Consider the following 21,362-nt stretch of genomic DNA (forward strand, 5'->3'; position numbering starts at 1 on the left):
TCCCAGCAAGGACCAAATCCCTACTTATCTGTCTGCAAGGAAAGACAAAAATACTACAGTGCTTCCAAATGCCAGGTCAGGAATAGGAGATCCAACTGTGCTTATCCTAAACACTGAAAAGATTCATCCCCACAAGAAATATCTTTGGAAGCACAGCCATGGGCTGTATATGGAGCAACAATATCAAAGATTCATGTATAAGCATAAAAAGGTATGGATAGTTATTAAAATCTGGTCAATAAAGACACTGGGTTTCACAGAGCAATAACACACCTTCAGCTACGGGTTTAACCTCACTCAGGTTCCCTGTGGAAAATGGTTCTTTCCAATATTTCTCCATTGATTATGTAACTTGTATTTTTAATATAGTGAGATAATCATGTTGTGGCTTTATGCAAAAAAAACCCAAAAAGAATAATTCCCCTGAGAAAAGTAGAAAATAGAGCCCACGGCCAAAGGATTTTCCAAATACAGAGCTTCTGAAAACACCCAATGGTAGATAAACAACTCCACTGTCTACAGTCACTACAAAGCAGTTGGAAAAAAAAGCTCTCGGGTTCATCAAATTAAATTTGATTAAGTTTTCAGCAGTGCGGTGACAAGCAGGGATCTGGACTCAATGATCCTTACGGATCCCTTCCAGCCTGAGACACCACAGGAGTCACAGACTGGGTCAGGCTGGAAGGGCCCACAGTGGCTCATCTGGTCCCACCTCTCTGCCCAGCAGGGCCATCCCACAGCACATGGCACAGGATTGTGTCCACACAGCTCTGCAAGATCTCCAGTCAGGAGACTCCACACCCTCTCTGCTCTCTCTCCAGGGCTGGGTCACTGCCCAGCAAAGAAGTTCTTCCTCCTGTCCAGCTGCAACTTCCCGGGCATCAGTTCCTGCCCGTTCCTCTTGGGCCATTGCTGGGCCCCCCGAGCAGAGCCTGCTCCAGCCTCTGTCCCCTCCCTGCAGCCCCTGACACAGCCTGGGGAGGGCCCCTCTCAGGCTCTGCTCTGGAGGCTGAACAGCCCCAGCTCCCTCAGCCTTTGCTGCTCCCAGAGCTGCTCCAGCCCTTGGGCATCTCCGCAGCCTGCGCTGGCCCCGCTGCAGGAGCTCCCTGGCCCTGCTGTGCTGAGGAGCCCGAGCTGGGCCCAGCCCTGCAGATGTGCCTGCCCAGGGCTGGCCAGAGGGGCAGGATCCCCTCCCTGCCCTGCTCCAAGGCTCTTCCTGATGCCCCCAGGATCCCATTGGCCTCCTTGGCCCCCAGGACACACGGCTGGGCAGGGACAGCTGGTTGTCCACCAAACATAAAAGTTAACTCTGCTGACCACAGACATGTCTATATTTGACATCTGTATTAGTAACTGCTTGTTTCAGCTTAAACCAAACTATTTATGTAAGCACTAGAGATCTGCACAAATTCGGCTGAACACGCTCCATTTCTTACCTAGCTCGCTGCTCTCCCAGTTGCCAGGTTTTATTTTAGTGCAGCTATTGCTGGAAGTTCAAACAAAAATACACTTCAAATACTAAAAGAGTCTACCAAGAGCCAACAGCTGAAGGTAAAATTAGAAAAAAACCCTCACACTGAAAATAAGGCATCAATTTTTATTCGGCCTCTGAGTAACCACCAAAAAGTTGAGAGGAAAACAGGGAGAATTCAGCACCAGCACAGTTACCCAGTTTGTGCTTCAAGCTGCTACAAACAAACAGTATTTGGTGTAGTTTGACCACAAGTTGTAGATGGGAAGTTTTTAAAAGATACCTAATGCCTTTACATACCCAGTTTGACACCTCTCAAGGGTCTATTTTTTATGACGTTTTGGCCAAAGCAGTGAATTCCCCAAAACCAAGAGCTGCCTGCTCCTGTCTCTGCTCAGAGAAAGAAAATCTCAGGCCATTCTTCACCTAAATGTTCCAGGCCAGTTATTTTTTCAGGTTCCAAAGACTACAAACAGTTACTAAACAGGTCATCCTGCTGAATCACCAATGCCTTGATAACCAGCAATTAGTACCACTGTGAGAACTTTGGTTCTGAAGTATCAGAGCTGCCTTGAACTCATCCCAAAACTAACCTGCTGATCCTCTGTATATCCATAACTGTGTATCTTCAGTACATGTGACTCCAGGTAGAGCTGACCCCAGAATGGTTTGGGTTGGAAGGGACCTTTGGAAGAGATCATTGATTCCACCCCTGCCATGGGCAGGGACACCTTCCACTGTCCCAGGTTGCTCCAAGCCCTGTCCAACCTGGCCTTGGACACTTCCAGGGATCCAGGGGCAGCCACAGCTTCTCTGGGCAACCTGTGCCAGGGCCTCCCCACCCTCACAGCCAAGAATTTCTTCCCAACATCCCATCTAACCCTGCCTTCTAGCAGTGGGAAGCCATTCCCTCTCATCCTGGTACCCTTGTCAATAGTCTCTCTCCATCTTTCCTGTCGGCTCCTTCAGGCACTGGAAGGCCACAATCAGGTCACCCCAAAGCTTCTCTTCTCCAGGCTGAACAATCCCAACTCTCCCAGCCTTTCCTCCCAGCAGAGCTGCTCCATCCCTCTGATCATCTTGGTGGCCTTCAGCAGTCAGGTCACTGTGGCTGTGTCCAGAGTTACACTACGTAACTTGTTTTTAAAATGAAATTACACATGAAAATGCTGAGCACTTCAGGATAACTTTCCTGACCCATGAAACATGAAGGACTCCAACTCCACCACTGAGCTTTAGGTGATGGCACATCCTTTCCATGGGCAGTGTTGTGCCCAAACTGCAGCCTGAGCCTGCCTGGCAGAGCAGGGATTTAATTCATACCCCAACCTGTGAAGCACAACAGCTGATGGAGAACTGTAACAACAGAATCACTCTCCTGGGTTTCAGAGCTTCTGAAACAGTGTAATACATATTCTCATCAAGATTTACATAAAAAACCTGACTAAACTAGCAGTCAATTTAGGTTGTAATAAGAAACAAAAAAATTCTACTTCTGATCAAGCTAGCAGCTATTTTCCAGCATGTCTCAATCTCCACTGAGCAAGCTGATGTCACTAGAAAAAAAATGTAATTACTGCAATCCCGAGAGACACTCAGGGGTGGCTCTTGTTTGGTTTTGCTGGTTTGGGTTTTTAAATATGCAATAGCTTATTAGTTCTTAAAGGCAGGCTTCCCTCAACAGGTACTGCAGGAGTGCACCTCACAACACAGCCCTTGTGCAACTGCTTCAAAGACACCTTAAACTCTCATTTCATTTTCGGAGTGTCCGGAGTAAAGAGTCAGTAATGAAAACCTGCCTGCATCCATCCTATAAAAATATGTTGTATTTCCAAGGACAATGAGCACTGAATTGTGTAATTGTAGCAGTGTGATGACTCATCCCTGCACCACTCCGGGTACCAAAGCAGGGCTTGCAGAACTTGCACATCACACAAACTCTTCTGCTGAATATAAATACATTGAGCCCCAAATAGAGACAGAAATCACTCCTCTACACCTGCCCCTCAAAGCAGAAAGCACCACTTTGATGCAGAATCAGCTCACTGGAAGAAATGGCAAAAGCAGTTTGCAGTTCAGCCAGGCCAGGCCTGGGGGCCAAGTCGAGCCTTGCCCTGACATCCCCCCAGCGCCCAGGGCTCAGCGCCAGCTGGCACGGCAACATTTCGCATCAATGAAATAATCATAATACTCTCTTAGCTCGTGACAGAGCATCCAACAAGTCTTCCTGCAAAGCTTCACCTGAGGCTCAGTGGTCATGTTTTACCTCAACTGAAAACCAGCTTCTTTTTCCAAGCAGCTGCTCTGCAGCCCCTTCCCAGCCTGGAGCAGCTTTCATTGTACCTGCAGCTTACAAGTGGTGCTTGTTCTTCGCTCTCTTGGTTCCACTTCTTGCCCAGAGCAGACAAACCTCAGTACTCAAACTGTTTATCAAAGCAATCAAGCTTATCATTGATATCAATGAAAACAGTTGCAGTCACTTTCCTAGAACATTTCTCAATTAACTTCCACAACTCCAGAGGACAAATACCTCATAAGAGAAATCCTTTCTCCCTGCAAATAACGATTTTAACTGCAAAATGTTTCAATCAGAAATACGGCCCTCACAAACTGGGAGTAGGAAGGTACACAGACATCAGGAGCAAGGTACTGCTTTGTTTTTTTATTTTGTTTTTCTTTTAAATTAAGAGAAGTTACCTCAAGTTCTCAGCTGCAATTATTACTATTGGTTTTGCACCAATGGTTCATCTATTTTCCACATAAACCTATTTAGGTAGAACCTATCTGCACTTCCAATCTTAATCCATCCCAAAGTAAAATAGTTTTTCCTCTGTACTTTTAGGACTCAAGGGGAACTTCAAACCATGTTACTCAGTGAACTCATTAAAACTTCTGAAGTAAATGCAGAGCTTAAGTTTTTAGAGCTCTGACTACACCATGGACATTTGTCTTGTGCAACATACTTGTTCAGAACATTTGCACCTACAACTATACCAAAAGCCACCCTAAAAAACTGGAGTTTGTTAGGCAGGATTAGATATGGGAAGCTTTTGTGGGGGGGTTGGTATAATGGAAGCATTAAGTAGTATTTACTACCTTAGAAACTGTCTCAATGTCTAGTAAAGAACCCCTTTAGCTTTGATTTCCTGTGTTAAAAAAATCCACAAATGAAAATTCGAGGGGAAAATACTGACTCAAGATTATTGTCACCTTTGTTCTTTTTGAGCAGGTGTAAAGAAGCTTCTTCAGATCCACTCATCAATTATAGGACTTGTAAAAGGAAAACAAACTATTTAAACAGTTGCATTTCACTGCTGCCTTCTCCAATTAGCACAAACTGAGGGCCTTCAGCACACGAGCAGCATATGCAACTGCCAGGGCTCTGGGAGCAGCCGAGGCATTTCAGAGTCCATTGATGCATCCCTACAAACATAACTGCTCCATCAACACATGTTCCACAGCCCTGAACCTGCTCCATGCACCTCCCAAAAGCCCAGCAGTTCCCCTGGAGCATCCTTTCCAAAAGTGGGGGTGCTGTGTAGACACCCCGAGTCAGGGGCAAGGCAGAATTCAAATTCCAAAAGCTCCAAGTTGGACATTTTTCTTTACATCACATTCATGGGTAAACAAGACAACACACCCTCCTACCCCACCCAATTAATATGTGTTAACAGTATTCCAGATTGAAGGCAGGATAAGGAACTTCTCAGAAGCAAATTTCAAGGTAAGGTGGTAATTAGATGACTTCAGATTCATCAAAAATAAATTAGCCTCGGTTAAGATTAACTACACATGTGCAACTCGGCTGCCTGGTTCAAATATTTCAAGGGTTATTCCTAGATTCCCCCAGGGAACTGAGGTTCAGGTCTCTGCTGCTGGTTCCGTGAGACAGCAGCTCTGTCCCAGCTGAGCTCCCTCGCTGAGCCAGCCCACAGAACAGCCCTGTACATGGAGGGGCTGAGGGGCTGGGACAGGGACAGAACTGCTGGGCATGGGACACACCATGGACACAGCATGGACACAGCATGGACACAGCATGGACACACCATGGGACACACCATGGACACACCATGGGACACAGCATGGACACACCATGGGACACAGCATGGACACACCATGGGACACACCATGGACACACCATGGACACGCCATGGACACACCATGGACACGCCATGGACACACCATGGGACACACCATGGACACACCATGGGACACACCATGGACACACCATGGACACACCATGGACACACCATGGACACGCCATGGACACACCATGGGACACACCATGGACACACCATGGGACACACCATGGACACACCATGGACACACCATGGGACACAGCATGGACACACCATGGACACACCATGGACACACCATGGGACACACCATGGACACACCATGGACACACCATGGGACACAGCATGGACACACCATGGGACACATCATGGACACACCATGGACACACCATGGGACACACCATGGGACACAGCATGGACACACCATGGACACACCATGGACACACCATGGGACACAGCATGGACACACCATGGGACACACCATGGACACACCATGGACACACCATGGACACACCATGGACACAGTATGGGACACAGCATGGACACAGCATGGACACAGCATGGACACAGCATGGACACAGTATGGGACACAGCATGGACACAGCATGGACACACCATGGACACAGCATGGACACACCATGGACACACCATGGACACACCATGGACACACCATGGACACAGTATGGGACACAGCATGGACACAGCATGGACACACCATGGACACAGCATGGACACACCATGGGACACACCATGGGACACACCATGGACACACCATGGACAAACCATGGACACACCATGGACAAACCATGGACACACCATGGACACACCATGGACACACCATGGGACACACCATGGACACACCATGGGACACACCACGAGACACACCATGGACACACCATGGACACACCATGGACACACCATGGGACACAGCATGGACACACCATGGGACACAGCATGGACACACCATGGACAAACCATGGACACACCATGGAACACATCATGGACACACCATGGGACACACCACGAGACACACCATGGACACACCATGGACACACCATGGACACACCATGGGACACAGCATGGACACACCATGGGACACACCATGGACACACCATGGACAAACCATGGACACACCATGGACACACCATGGGACACAGCATGGACACACCATGGGACACACCATGGACACACCATGGACAAACCATGGACACACCATGGACACACCATGGACAAACCATGGACACACCATGGACACACCATGGGACACACCATGGGACACACCATGGACACACCATGGACACACCATGGGACACACCATGGACACACCATGGGACACAGCATGGACACACCATGGGACACAGCATGGACACACCATGGACAAACCATGGACAAACCATGGACACACCATGGACACACCATGGACACACCATGGACAAACCATGGACACACCATGGACAAACCATGGACAAACCATGGACACACCATGGGACACAGCATGGACACACCATGGGACACAGCATGGACACACAATGGACACACCATGGACACACAATGGACACACCATGGGACACATCATGGAACACACCATGGGACACATCATGGAACACACCATGGGACACATCATGGACACATCATGGGACACATCATGGACACACCATGGACACACCATGGACACACCACGGACACAGCATGGACACACCATGGACACAGCATGGACACAGCATGGACACACCATGGGACACACCACGAGACACACCATGGACACACCATGGACAAACCATGGACACACCATGGACACACCATGGACACATCATGGACACACCATGGACACACCATGGACACATCATGGAACACACCATGGACACACCATGGACACACCATGGACACATCATGGAACACACCATGGACACGCCATGGACACACCATGGACACACCATGGGACACACCATGGGACACACCATGGACACATCATGGACACACCATGGACACACCATGGACACACCATGGACACACCATGGGACACACCATGGGACACACCATGGACACACCATGGACACACCATGGACACACCACGGACACACCATGGACACACCAGGGAACACACCATGGACACACCAGGGACACACCATGGACACACCATGGACAAACCATGGACACACCATGGGACACACCATGGACACATCATGGACACATCATGGACACACCAGGGAACACACCATGGACACACCAGGGACACACCATGGAACACAGCATGGACACACCATGGACACACCATGGACACACCATGGGACACACCATGGACACACCATGGACACACCATGGACACACCATGGGACACACCATGGACAAACCATGGACACACCATGGACACACCATGGACACACCATGGACACATCATGGAACACACCATGGACACACCATGGACACACCATGGACACACCATGGACACACCACGGGACACACCATGGACACACCATGGACACACCATGGACAAACCATGGACACACCAGGGACACACCATGGGACACACCATGGACACAGCATGGACACACCATGGACAAACCATGGACACACCAGGGACACACCATGGGACACACCATGGACACATCATGGACACAGCATGGACACACCATGGGACACACCATGGACACACCATGGACAAACCATGGACACACCATGGACACACCATGGGACACACCATGGGACACACCATGGACATACCAGGGACACACCATGGACACACCATGGACACACCACGGAACACACCATGGACACACCATGGACACACCATGGACACACCATGGCCACACCACGGAACACACCATGGCCACACCAGGGACACACCATGGACACACCATGGACACACCATGGACACACTGGCACCATGGCCAGGGACAGGCGGGATCCTCACACACACTGAGCCATTGTTTTCTCAGATCCACTACTGCTTAATACCTCTGTCTTTCCCTAAGGTCTAGAAAATCCCTGGAAGTGTCCAAGGCCAGGTTGGATGGGGCATGGAGCAACCTGGGCTAGTGGAAGGTGTCCCTGCCCATGGCAGGGGGTGGGATGAGATGAGTTTTAAGGTCCCTTCCAACCCAAACCACTCCATGAGAAGCCCTGCAGCCCTTTAACCCTCAAGCAGAACAACACTGAGAAGAGGAGTGGACACGACTTCCAGTCTGAGAAAAGTGGCTGAGCAACAAACACCACACAGCAAAGCACACATAAATGAGGAATAATTGAAAAATAAGCAACTCCAAACAACTACAAGCCCACAGCCACAAATTCATTGGCATTAAATATTATGGCACCAGGAATGGAGAACCAAAAGAAGACATAAGCTTCAATTAAATGTTCAGTAATTTCCTCCAGCGTGGCTCTATATTTTCTCTCATTTTTCTAAACCAGATTCTGACACTTCTTCCTCTACAACCCTTCCTGTTTTGCCTGGGCACCAGGACCACATCAGAATTTATTCACATTCATTGGGTTTTGCTCTTCCCCAAGGATCAGCAAAATTTTAAGCGTATTTTGAAGAGCCTTCTATACAGACTTTTAGTGTAAAAGTTACAAAAAGGTTACTCAAAACCACTGAGGAATCTGAAATACTAAAACTGCAGTGACCCTTAATTATTTATCTTTTGCAAAACAGAAGGTGTTTGCACGCAAAAGAAATATAGAAGTAGCACTGCAATGAAATATTGAATACAACTACAGCCTAGAACCAGTGAGCTACTCCAAGGAAGAATCCCGTGCTGTTCCAAGTTCAGTCTTTAACTCCAAAGACGTATGGCAGTGTATTCCAGATTTGGCAACTCAGGAAACTGGATCAATCCTTCACAATTATTCAGGAAATTCTAATCACTCACTAATTGTCTGAAACACAAGTTTTTGTTTATACACAATTTCAGTGTGTTTTTGGAACTGCTGACATCCAAGCAACCCAAAACCTGCAGAGAACCTTATCTCTATAAGGGTTGCAGACTAACCAGCCAAAGAACAATCCCTTCAGTAATACAAAATGGAAAAAACGCCCAAACCCTTTTTTCCAGCCCCCACTGAGCCTTGCCTGGGGTGAGCCAGACACTCTGCACTGAGTGCTGATTCTATCTGGGTATTCAAAGGCATGTGCAATTGCATAATTGAGACTTCACATGGTTTATATAATGGATGGGAAATGCTCCTGACCTGCACGGTCAGCACCACTTCTCCCTCTCCAGCTTCAAGATCCAGTTGATGGACACAAAAAGCACATCAGTGTAAGACTCCACAGAAAGGGTTTGAGAACAGGAGGAACACCTGGTCCAGGTCTCAGGTTCCCATGTATAAGTTTGAGACTTTCAGACTCTATTTGCTTTAACAACCCAGGCTTAAGTGTACAGGACTGTAGGTGGGTTCCTGCAACAGTACAGCAAATATTTTTTCAGTATTATATGCCTTTAATAAATTCTCTAGTTCAAGAATCTTCAAAAGCAAACAAAAGCATTCCAGTTTTTTAGAGCTCAAGTATGCATTCGAATTCTGCCATCATGTATAAACCTTTAAAGATAACTTCACCTGATCCTTGTTTAAGTCATTTTTCAAGTAGGACATTTAATCATCAGCTACTGAGGAACTCAGAGAGAACTTTACGGTCCACTTTCATTCACTCATCTTTTTCTTTTAGATCACATTTTTCTGTATTTTCCTTCAAATTTAGATTCTAACAGCCCTAATCCATTTAGCACAATGATATTCATCATTTATCAGTCACAGCATGAAAGACATGCCAATATGCTTGCATTTGCACACCTTAAATATTTAGCAGTCTATTTATTAAAAAATAATATTAAAAAGATGCAGGAAAACACAGATTAGAAACATAGTTTGGATCATCCCTAAAGCCTGGCTTAATAATTGCATCAAAAAATGCATGTGAACTTGAGGAATGCAAAAACCATGTAAGAATTAAAAAAGCAAGAGTTGATCTTCAACAGCTGAGAGTTCCTGACCGCACCAGTGCAACGGCACCGAACAGACCTCAGTGCTTACAAAGTGAAAAGGCTGGGATGGAGACAGCCTCTAGTATTTCTCTGTGGCAACAAAGTCAACTCAAACTTCTCAACTATCAGTAAAATCCACTTGGAAGCACTGGGAGAACATTCTGCACCACCAAGTAATGCCCTTCCCCAGGGGGACTTTGCAAACATGAATATTTTACCACAGAAATATTATGTAAAGTCGTAAAAAGCTTTGGCTATAGTTCCTTCTTTCTCTGTGCCACTTCCCCCAGACTGGGCAGATGGGCACTGGTGAAGTTTGCTCAGTCCTGCTGCTGTGGTTGGAGCCACCTGTCCTGTCCCACCCTTCCCTCTGAGGCCTCCTCTAATTTATGTGGATTCTCTCATCACTTCCAAGGCTCACAAGAACCAAACCACCCATGTGAAGACTCTTCTGTGTCATGGCCTTGAAGGCCTGCAGAATAACCTGTGGGATGCAAATGATGGAGGCCCAGGGATACCTGGGAATGGCCAACCTGCTAAACCCCCAGGAGCCTGGCACAGGGAAGGGCGAGTGGGACCATTCCTAACACTGACATTGCCACAGCTGCTGAATTCCCTCCAGGCCAGGGCCAGCCCCTCCTGCAGGGCTCTGTCCCAGGAGGAGTCCGGCAGTGCAAAGACACCGAACAAACGTCATTTCAACCTGAGCTGGGAATATATGACTACATGGTCCTGTTTCCTTGAAAATTCTCCTGTGGAAGAGAGACCAGAGACCTGCAAGGAAGAGGACAATGTCACACCCACCCAGAAGACGCTGCCTGGCATCTCCTCTCTCCAGATTTCCCTCCTCCCCTGCCAGCAGGAGCAGGGCACTGCCAGGAGGCAGGCACACAGCAGGGCACACTTCCTAGCACATTGCTTTCCACCGTAACAGGATCAGAGAGCAAAAAAAAAAATCCTCTTTTCCAAAGGAGGCTGAGAAAGCACGAACATGAGGCTGTGGCTGACAACAGCCCTGCACTCACACACAGCCTGCTGCAGATGCTTCCTAAGAGGCATCAGCAATAACAGCTCCTGCCCACTCCCTGTGAAATCTCTCAAGCTTAGTGGGACTGTGTTAAGGGACACAGATTTATGTCAAAATTACACTCCCTGTTGCAGCTCTGAGCAACGGGCTCTGGATTTGCTGAGACAAGGTCTAGTACTTCGTGGGGTTACATGAATGCATCACAGAGAAATGTACTTGTCTCCACAGGGACAGGTCCTTCCAGTCTGAGAGAGGATAGATTGAGATCTTTATGTGGAACAAGAGAAACACCAGCAAAAGGCAGGCCAGCAGGTCACCTAGAGGAATAGGAACCAGGTCTCTAAGCTCACACCACTTTTTCTGTGTTCAGAAGTCCCTTCTGCAGCAGCTCAGTGACGTATCTCAGGAGGGAGTCATATCACCACTTCCTCCTAATCTCGATCATCAAGATTAGTGATTAAGTAAATTACTAACTTTTGATTAGCTGCAACTTCTGAGGAAAACACAAAGAAGAGAACTGCCCACCAGCCAACAGCCATGGCTGAAATGATTTGAAAAGCTCTTCAGAAAGAGAGCAGGGCTCCTGAAAGGGGTCACTCCTCTGTTCAAGCCCATGTGCAGCTCAGGGATGAGGTGTATGATCTTCAGTGCTCTCTAAAAACCACTGAGAACCATCAAGCCCAAAAAAAGCACTCGTGTATGAAGTTGTTTGTACCAGCAAAGCCTTTTCCCCACGAGCAGAAAGGTCGGGGGTTGGCAGCTCTCAAACAGTCCCATGCTGGGGAGGCCACCACAGGTGACCCCAACCTGTCACGTGGTTCCACAGGCCGCTCTCACCACGTGCTGGCCACAGACCACAGGGAATACAGCTGGACTGGTGTGGCAGAGGCCAAGGGACCGGCGTACGTCACGTCTGAGGAAAATCAGGAACCAAAACTCACAGATATTTACTCCATTTGCTGGTCTTTAGACATCAGGGACACACTTCTCCTCAGCTGAGGAAAGCACTGAGCAGAGCTCTGGTTCACAGCTCAGTCCTCGCTCAGGGGCTGCAGTTAATCCAGTGAGTAACCACTCACTTCTACTGCAAAAGAAACCCTAGGAACTGACCCCCTAAAGAGCAGCTCTCTCTTCTGCCCTAACAACGAACAGGCCGAGTTGATAATTGAAGCCATAAAGCTGGAAGCACTCACACACACAAAGGACAAAGTGCTTATCACAGTCCTTCCTTCGGAGAACAAATCACACCTGGAAAAAGCAATCCCTGCATTCCACAGCTCCTGATCCAGCCGGTGTCCAGAGCCAGCACCAAGCCATGGCCACACCAGCAGAAGCTCCACAAGCTGCTGTCCCCCTAAGGGGCTGCAGCAGAGCTGTGTCTGGCTCTGAGACCCATCCTAGTGCCCGTCCCAGTTGGGGCACTCCACAGGAAATGGCTGGGATACAGTCCTGGTGGAGACAACCAGGATGGCCAAGCACGGGAGCATGAGGGGGAATAAAATGCAATGTTACCCTTTGCAAAATACTTGCAGTAAGTGCAACTACCACCAAATTGGGCTGTCACATCAGCACTCAAAATCTGTTACACCCACACAAAGAACTCAAAAAAAAAAAAAAGATGTTACAAGAAACTGCTGAAAACAAACCCCAAAGTCCTGTTAACTTTAACTGAGAGCAGACTCCAGCTTCAGCCAGAAGAGTCAACAATACTGGGAAGCACTGCTGTTGGTCACCAGAGGGAAAACTGGCCATTTTTACCTCAGATTTAAGGACTAGGGATGCCAGGCCATCCCCCTGCCCCAACCAGCACCAGGCTGACCATGGGCAGAGCTTTCATTGCTTCTACACTGAGGGGCTCAGGCTGAAAGCTTCGTGTCTCTGAAAAAAGCCCATTTAAAACAAAGGGACAAGCACAAATATTTCAGATATTGGAGAGAACACTCTGTTCCTTTAAAGAAAAGGAATAAAATATGTATTTCTTTTTAATGGATCTGTTGGACTGTTTCCAAAAAGAAATAGTAACAGTCCCACTGTCTTGAGGCAAAATACCAAAAGACATGCCAAAGAGGTATTTGTAAATTCCTTCCAACCTAATAGAGGCAGCAAAGCAGTTGCCTGGTTCTGACAACTCATTTTAACAGCTGCAGAGAAGAACATTTCCAAAAGGATGCAGGCTCCAGAGTGACAGGCCAGGCCTCACCTCCCATCTGGGATTTCATGCTCCAGAGGAAAAGGCTTGAGCAGAAAAGCATCTCCTGCACTTGCTGGCATTTTAAGAACACTGCATCATGTCTGTGCCTGAATTTGTACCATGAAAAAGGGATGATGAAGTTATGATGTTAAATTCGTGGCTTTCAAGTACAAACTTTTCCAACTCCAATTTCCGTTGTTGTGTTTCCTTCTGGTATCAGAATAGAAACATCAACCAAAAGGAGCTCAAAATTAGTAAAGAATAACAAACAGAAGCTTAAGCAAGTTAATCCTAAATTGTATCATCAATAAATAGAAAGATAAACTTCCTTCTGGAAGTTTCTGTGTTTAAACTGAAAGAAGGGAAATTTATGTTGGATATTGGGAAGCAATTCCTCCCTGTGAGGGTGGGGAGGCCCTGGCACAGGTTGCCCAGAGAAGCTGTGGCTGCCCCTGGATCCCTGGAAGTGTCCAAGGCCAGGTTGGACAGAGCTTGGAGCAACCTGGGCTAGTGGAAGATGTCCCTGCCCATGGCAGGGGGTGGAACAACATGAGTTTTAAGGTCCCTTCCAGCCCAAACCATTCTGGGATTCTGAGATTCTTTGTGCTTCAGTTCAGCTGTGACAGCACTAATGAATAACTGCCTTTGCAGGGAATGCTGGTGTAAGGAATGAACACACATATATACACCCTAATGCTCCAGAACTCCACTTGCCCCTGGGCAAATAGGTTCTTCTGAACAGCAATAAATTACAAATTGGCCAATTCAAATTAAGACTACGATTTCTGTGAAGACAGCTTCCAGTTATAAACTGATCCACTCCTGTCAACCTGTAAGCAGGAATGAGAGCACCAAGAACTAAGTCAACATCCTGTTCCTACTGCTCATCCATCACCAGGACACGTGGAGGAAGAATCACAGTCACTTTGGTTGGAAAACCCCTCCCAGCCCATGGAGTCCCCCCTGTGCCCCATCCCCACCTTGTCCCCCAGCCCAGAGCACTCAGTGCCACAGCCAGTCATTCCTTGGACACCTCCAGGGCTGGGGACTCCATGAAAACAAAAATGCAGATGAAGGAGAGCCCCTGGAGCTGGACATGGCATTGGGCAGAACCAGGATACGGGACAGGTAAAGCCAAGAGCACCATCACGAGCCTATGGAGCACTGGGAGAGCGGGCTGGCAGGAGTCGGGAGAGTCACGTCTGACAAAGCCACCGCAGGAACTTTAAGACGTGGCCTGTGGAGGAACAGGTCGATATCTCCCACTGGATGCTCGGGAAGAGAGAAGTTCCTTGTTCTCTGTTAGAGCTTCCCAGCTCCACAGCCTATGTGTGAACAGGAGAGGAGGGATAGAGCAGGGCACTACATGCAATTATGCTGAGAATTTTAAGAACAATAAATAGAAAGAAAGGTGTAGAAAAGAACCCTTCCTAAGATCCCCAAAGACCCTGTGAGGGTCTAAATAAGCATGAAAAAACCTAAGCAGAGTTTTAGAAGAGAGATAAAATGATCTTTTTTTAAAAAAGTGAAGGAAAAGTGTAACTGAAACAGAGAAGAAAGTTGGTGGGGCAATATTTGGTTACTAGGTTAAGTTCATTACATCTATCTAATAATTCATTTCCCAAGGACTATTTCATCACATCCTACATTATGCAATAATTCAAAGTGATGTCTGGGCTCTTATCTCCTGCTGCTGAATGATTAGTCTCCAGTTCACACTGCAGACATTGCTTACAGAGCCCTGGCTGATGCCTGACGGAGCTCTTGGAGCTATTTCCCAAATCAGTGTGACAAATATGCTTCAAACCCTGCAATGCTCCACAAGGATGAAGCCATGGAAGGTGCTGTACCACAGGGTTGCATTACACAACTGGTAATAGAACCAGTTCCTCTAGAGACCTAAATAAGAGACCAGTATGGTTTAATGTTGCAGTCAGATCCATATTGGAGCAGATGAAAACAGGAGCCATTGGAATCCCTGTGCATTCATAATGGTGAGCTCCTTGGTACAATAGCATTATTAAAGATAATTAAGGAGTTAAAAATAAGGCCTAGGAATCTATAACAGTTTCAAGTATTAGGAACTGGCATTTAATATATGCTTCTCAATGCAACAGCAACAAGTGATAAGGACCGAGGATTTTGTTTCCAAATAACAGCAATTACATTGCAAGTCAGAATAGATCAGAGCAAACTCCAAGTACCACAAATAGGAATAAATACTTTTTAATAAATTATCTGTCTCTCCTCTCCATTCACTAACAGCTCACAGACTGCAGAAAGTAAATAATTTTCCAGTAAACTACAGGAATTATGAAGGTATTTGACTGCATGAGAAAAAAGCACAGAACACAAAGACTATTTGTGGACAACTGGAACACCACCTCCAATCCATGGGCATCAGAGGTATTTGCTTAATGTTACACCCTCATTTTAGAAGAGCCTTGTTAGGTTTCATGATTAACAACATCATGGAGAGCAAGATGGTTTGCAAGAACAAACCTAATCTCTGCCTTCTCCTTTCAGATGGGTTCCAAATGACTCCTGAAGCCTAAATGTTTGAAAAAGCACCAAGACTGAATAAAAGCTTCCTGAAGAGATTCTACAAGGATCCAGATTTAAGACTTTTCTTGCCTCTTTCTGGCTTGTTCACCACGTGCTGCACACAGACACCACACAGATAACAGATATATCTCCCAGATAAGGTCTGTGAATCACTCAAGAGCTTCTGTATCTCCCTCCTTGCACTTCCTATTAATCATCATTACCCTAAATGATTGTGTGCTACAGAACCAAGATCTATCTATGCCCCACCTGATATATATGTGGGCTTACAGCTCAGGAAACAATGAAGAGCAAGCCATGGTGCCAAAAATAAAAAATGGGGAAAAGCAGCTGGTGCCACTTTCACTTCCAAGTTCCCCTTCAGCTGTTACCAGCTCACACACCCAAAAGGAGAACTTTAAAAAAAGAATCTCCACAGATACTTCCAAAAGATTCAAAACCTCTTCTGGCTGCAGTTCTACAAAATAAATTAGTCCTTAATGAAAAGAAAAAAGCCTTCATTTTGGAGCAATACTTCATAGACTCATGGAATATCCCACGTTGGAAGGGACCCACAAGGATCATCCAGTCCAATCCCTGGCCCTGCACAGGTCCACCCCCAAGAGTCACCCCCTGTGCCCCAGAGGATCAGCCAAACCCTCCTGGAGCTCTGGCAGCCTTGGGGCTGTGCCCACTGCCCTGGGGAGCCTGGGCAGTGCCCAACCAGCCTCTGGGGGAAGAACCTTTTGCTGAGATCCAACCTGAGCCTGCCCTGACACAGCTCCAGCCATTCCCTGGATCCTGTCCCTGCTCACACAGAGCAGAGATGGAGCTGCCCCTCGGGAGGAGCTGCAGATCCCAGTGAGGTCTGACCTCAGCCTCCTCCTCTCCAGCTGAACACACCAAGTGCCCTCAGCCACTGGACTCAAACCAGCCAAGCACCCTGCACACCCCACTGAGTGGCAAATCCCCCAGGGATCTGCCTGCTTAGGACATTCATCCCTCTTATTGCCTGGACAACCCATCAGGAGGGTGCAGCCAGAACAAAGCACGAGCCCTGCAACAGGCAGGGGGAACAAAATCCTGGTGAAATCCTCCTCAGTCCCTCCTCATAGAATCATAGAATCATAGAATCAGACGGGTTGGAAAGGAGCTCCGAGATCATCAAGTCCAACCCTTGATCCACCACCACCACAGTTGCCAGCCCATGGCACTGATGCCACGTCCAGCCTCATCTTAAAAACCTCCAGGGACGGAGAATCCACCACTTCCCTGGGCAGCCCATTCCAATGGCTGATTACCCTCTCTGGAAAGAATTTCTTTCTAATATCTAACCAGTACAATAGGCTGGACACACACAGTTGTTTCTCTGCACACACTGAGCTCCCACAGCCCCAGAGCAACCCCACCTGCCTGAACAGTGGGGCTGCCCTTGCAGCATGTACTTAATCACTGAACTTCCTTCACCCTAATAACTGTTGCTATTATATGGCTAAAAATGTTCTGGGATTGTGCAATTCCCACAGGCATATGGAGCAGGAAAGCCTTACACAAATGAACTGGCACTTCAACACGGTTCTCATAAAAGCTGACAGATCTGTAATAATTCCTGAAAACAAGACAGGTTTGAGAAATCTTTCCAAGTGACACATTCTGACAAAACAGCTGCCTTAGCTCTGGGTTTTAATTATATGGCACCACATCTGTGTGATAACAAGTTTCCAAAAACCTCGTGTATAAAGCGGCACGTTCATGAACAAACTGGATTGTATTTTATCCTGTAATCAATATTATCAACAGAAGTTTGTAATACTACACATTCTGCACCAGTTAATCAACTCCCAGCCTGAGCAGAGCTTTGCCCCTGTTTAATTTACAGTTTATGTACCCAGTGGAGTTGATTTATAAGGAACTAGGGACAGTCAAAGTTCTCAGACTCAGCACTAAGAAGTCCTGAAACAGTTCTCAAGCTGGTGAACACAGTTAGGCTGAAGCCACAACTTCCAAAATCAGGTAGGGAGGAGGTAACAAATTAAGCCCTGGGTCTGCCGTGGCAGCAGAGCAGCAGCTCCCACCCTCAGCAGGGCTCAGGAACCATCCCTGCCCATCCCACCACACTCCCAACATCACTGTCCAGCTTCAAACCAACCATGATCACTTGCTAAAACATTCTGAGACATCCTTTGGCCACTCACAGATAAGATCCAGGGAGAAAAAGAAATTCAGAACTCCCACTGAAACAAAGTTTTACTTTACTTTTCCAAGAGGGCGTCAATGCTGAGGATCAGGAAAAGGGACAGGAAGATTTTACAACAGAACAAGCTTGCGAATATTCCCAAGACAGACACCAAACCTCAGTGACTGCCCTGGCACAACTATAGGCACCTTCTATAACCATTATTTGGCCATGAGACAGTGATAATTTCTATACATTTGAATTATCCTTCTATGTGTTTATCTCAGGGTGTTTTTTCCTTGCTTTGAATACTATTTCAAAATGGGAAATATAAAGCATTGAAACAGAAAAAACATTTCTATTTTAACAGAAATTTTGAAGGAATTTCTAATTCTGAAACTGAAATTTGCTGGAACTCAAGTGGCCACATTTTGCAAGTGGGAGGAGAGGCTTTGAAATAACTGGTTGCTCTCTAAGGTAAGACTGTGGCTGAACTCAAATGGAGTGACAAACAAAACTCAATTGTTCGTTTGCATTCACAAAAGCAATTTAAGTACTCGCTCTGTACACATGAAAGACAGAACCACTGAATAATGTTATTATGTTATAAAATATACAAATGTTAAATAATCACTGTGCTCTGCTAAAAAACAATACATTCAGAAACACCTGAGGAAGTGGCACACAGTTACTACACAAATTGGGCATTTTCTTTCCAAGGTAAATCCCCTGGGAGTTCAATATTGTTAACTGGTACCAAAAGCTCCTTTTTTATCATTTTCAATCCCTCCCAAACCAGTGAAGAAACAGCAGCAATTCCCCATCTATAAATTATGCAGGCTCAGCTCCAACAGCTTACTAGAAAAAAACAACAGAGAACTTAAGGTTTAGTGGTTTTCTATGCAGAATAACCCCCCCATCCCTTCACTTCTTTAAATTAAAACACTAAGTGAACAGGGCAACCCAAAGACCCCAGGACTCCATGCTCACTGTTCTGCATTCAAACACGTGCAAAGACCAACGTAAGGCTACACCCAGGACCGCGCTCAGCAGCAAACAAAAAGCTTATCCTTTCTAAATGGAATCACACAAATATCACAGGCTAGTCAGTTCATTGCAATTTAAGAGAAATGGTAAAGCTCATTATGTTATTTTTTTAAATTAAACGAGAAAGCAAAACGTAGCAGGCAACATGCAGAACTATGTGCTACTTATATCACAACTTGAGTAAACAGGCAATCAAACACAACCTCACCACCCCCCAGCACCTCCGGCACAGACAGCCCTTTAAGAGTCACTCCTCCAATGCAGTTAAGTAGAAGATTTCAGAAAAGGATGCACAACAAACATTTAGCAGACTTAACAATTGGATTAAACAGAGTCCTGCGAGTTTAACACAAGTTCAAAGCATAGGCATAACATTTACAACAAGAAAGAAGAAAGGCACCTGGAGACATCTGACACTGGGCATGCTCTGCAGGCATCTCAGTGCGCACATGCTCTCTACCAGGTTGGAGCAGCCTAGCCACAAAGACCTTGGCACAGAACACTGCAGGGTGACAAAAAGGAAGGAAGAGAAGAAGCAGTTAGATGCCACAACAAATCACTCAAGGCAGGCAACTCATTAGTAAGATAACGTGGGTACTTATCTATGTTATTTCTACATCAGTCACCAGGTTGGCGGCCAAGGGTAAAATAACCACTGAAGATCCTCTGCAGCAAAGGAGTCATCCCTCTGTCCTGTCCAGGACAAGCCACCCCTCTGTCCTGAGCTCATCTGCCTCATTTGTAACCTCTTGGGTTTAGTGCCCAGCTCAAGGTTTTAACGTAGTACCAGTAGTCTGGGAGTTGTCACAGTCTGGGTCCCACATTGCTGCTGACAGAGGTTCTGGGGCCTCACTCAGCAGAGGGAAACGCTGGGACACTCAGTGGAGCAACTGGGGATCTGTCCTTCAGCAACAGCAACTTCAGCTGCTTTTTTTTAGGTTACTGAGCATCTTTATTGCTTAACTCAGATTAATAGCTCTGGATCAAAGCTATATACCCATTGCCAAATGCTCTTTGCAGGGAATGCAGCAACTAGACAAGAGAACCACAAACACCATCATGTGTAAAAAATCCTCAGGTTTTTTGGTTCTTTACTGTTATTTCATAAAAACATGTGTCGTTCTCTCTCTTAATACAGTGTTGCTGCTGCCTTATTTTCCTCTCTCTGGATTTTTTAAGGATCCTGTCCCCAGAGTGCACCCCAAAAAGGGAACAGCACCACGTGTTCCCTTCATAGTCCCCCCCGAGACACAAGGGCAGGAGGTTCCCATTAGGGTGGCAAATCTTGAGAGTGGAAGTGGAGGAGCTTTGGGAATTAAGGTTTGCTCCTCCCCACTGTCTCAGCTTTCCCAAACTATTTGTGGTGCTTTATTCCAACAGCAAAACCAACATTAGTGTCTGAGGTTCCAGTCTCTCTTCTGGGACACTGACAACCAAAAAATTGGGGTATATTTTAGACAGGAACAGCCTCTAAGTTCAAACTGCATGACCAAGTTCTGGTTAGTCAAGATACATGGTATCCTGAGAAACTGGGGGAAAACTTTGGAATTATCAGTTGAAGATATCCTAAAGCCAAATTATACCCTGACTACAGTTATTACTCACAGCACCACCCAAGCCATAAAGAACCAAGCTTAACTACCAGACTCCCCATTGCTGACAGGAGAAGTTAGGAAAAGTTTGGAAATCCTTTTTGGGTTTTTTCTGAAGCTGAAGAAGTGTTCTGCAGAGACTCCCCAAACCTTTTATAGCTCCAGGGTATTATTTCACAGCTCCTTTTAAGGGCAGAGTAGCTCATACACCAGATAAAGTTGGGGAAAAGGCTTCAATTCCTCAGCATCAAGC

General features: G+C 46.6%; 1 protein-coding gene across 4 annotated transcripts in view; it reads right to left on the reverse strand.

Annotated features, from left to right (window-relative positions):
* FBXW11 (F-box and WD repeat domain containing 11) overlaps positions 1–21,362 on the reverse strand; it is a 79,337-nt gene that overhangs the window by 43,810 nt on the left and 14,165 nt on the right. For 2 of the 4 annotated variants that reach the window (XM_064671404.1, XM_064671403.1), the window contains one exon: positions 19,918–20,019. The exons of the other annotated variants lie outside the window; for them this stretch is intronic. In XM_064671404.1, the coding sequence (XP_064527474.1) occupies positions 19,918–19,968 (51 nt within the window). In that variant the 5' untranslated portion in view covers positions 19,969–20,019. The remainder of the gene's footprint in view (positions 1–19,917; positions 20,020–21,362) is intronic. 4 annotated transcript variants of the gene reach the window in all.

Source organism: Pseudopipra pipra, chromosome 15 (genome assembly GCF_036250125.1).
Source record: "Pseudopipra pipra isolate bDixPip1 chromosome 15, bDixPip1.hap1, whole genome shotgun sequence".
NCBI lineage: Eukaryota > Metazoa > Chordata > Aves > Passeriformes > Pipridae > Pseudopipra > Pseudopipra pipra.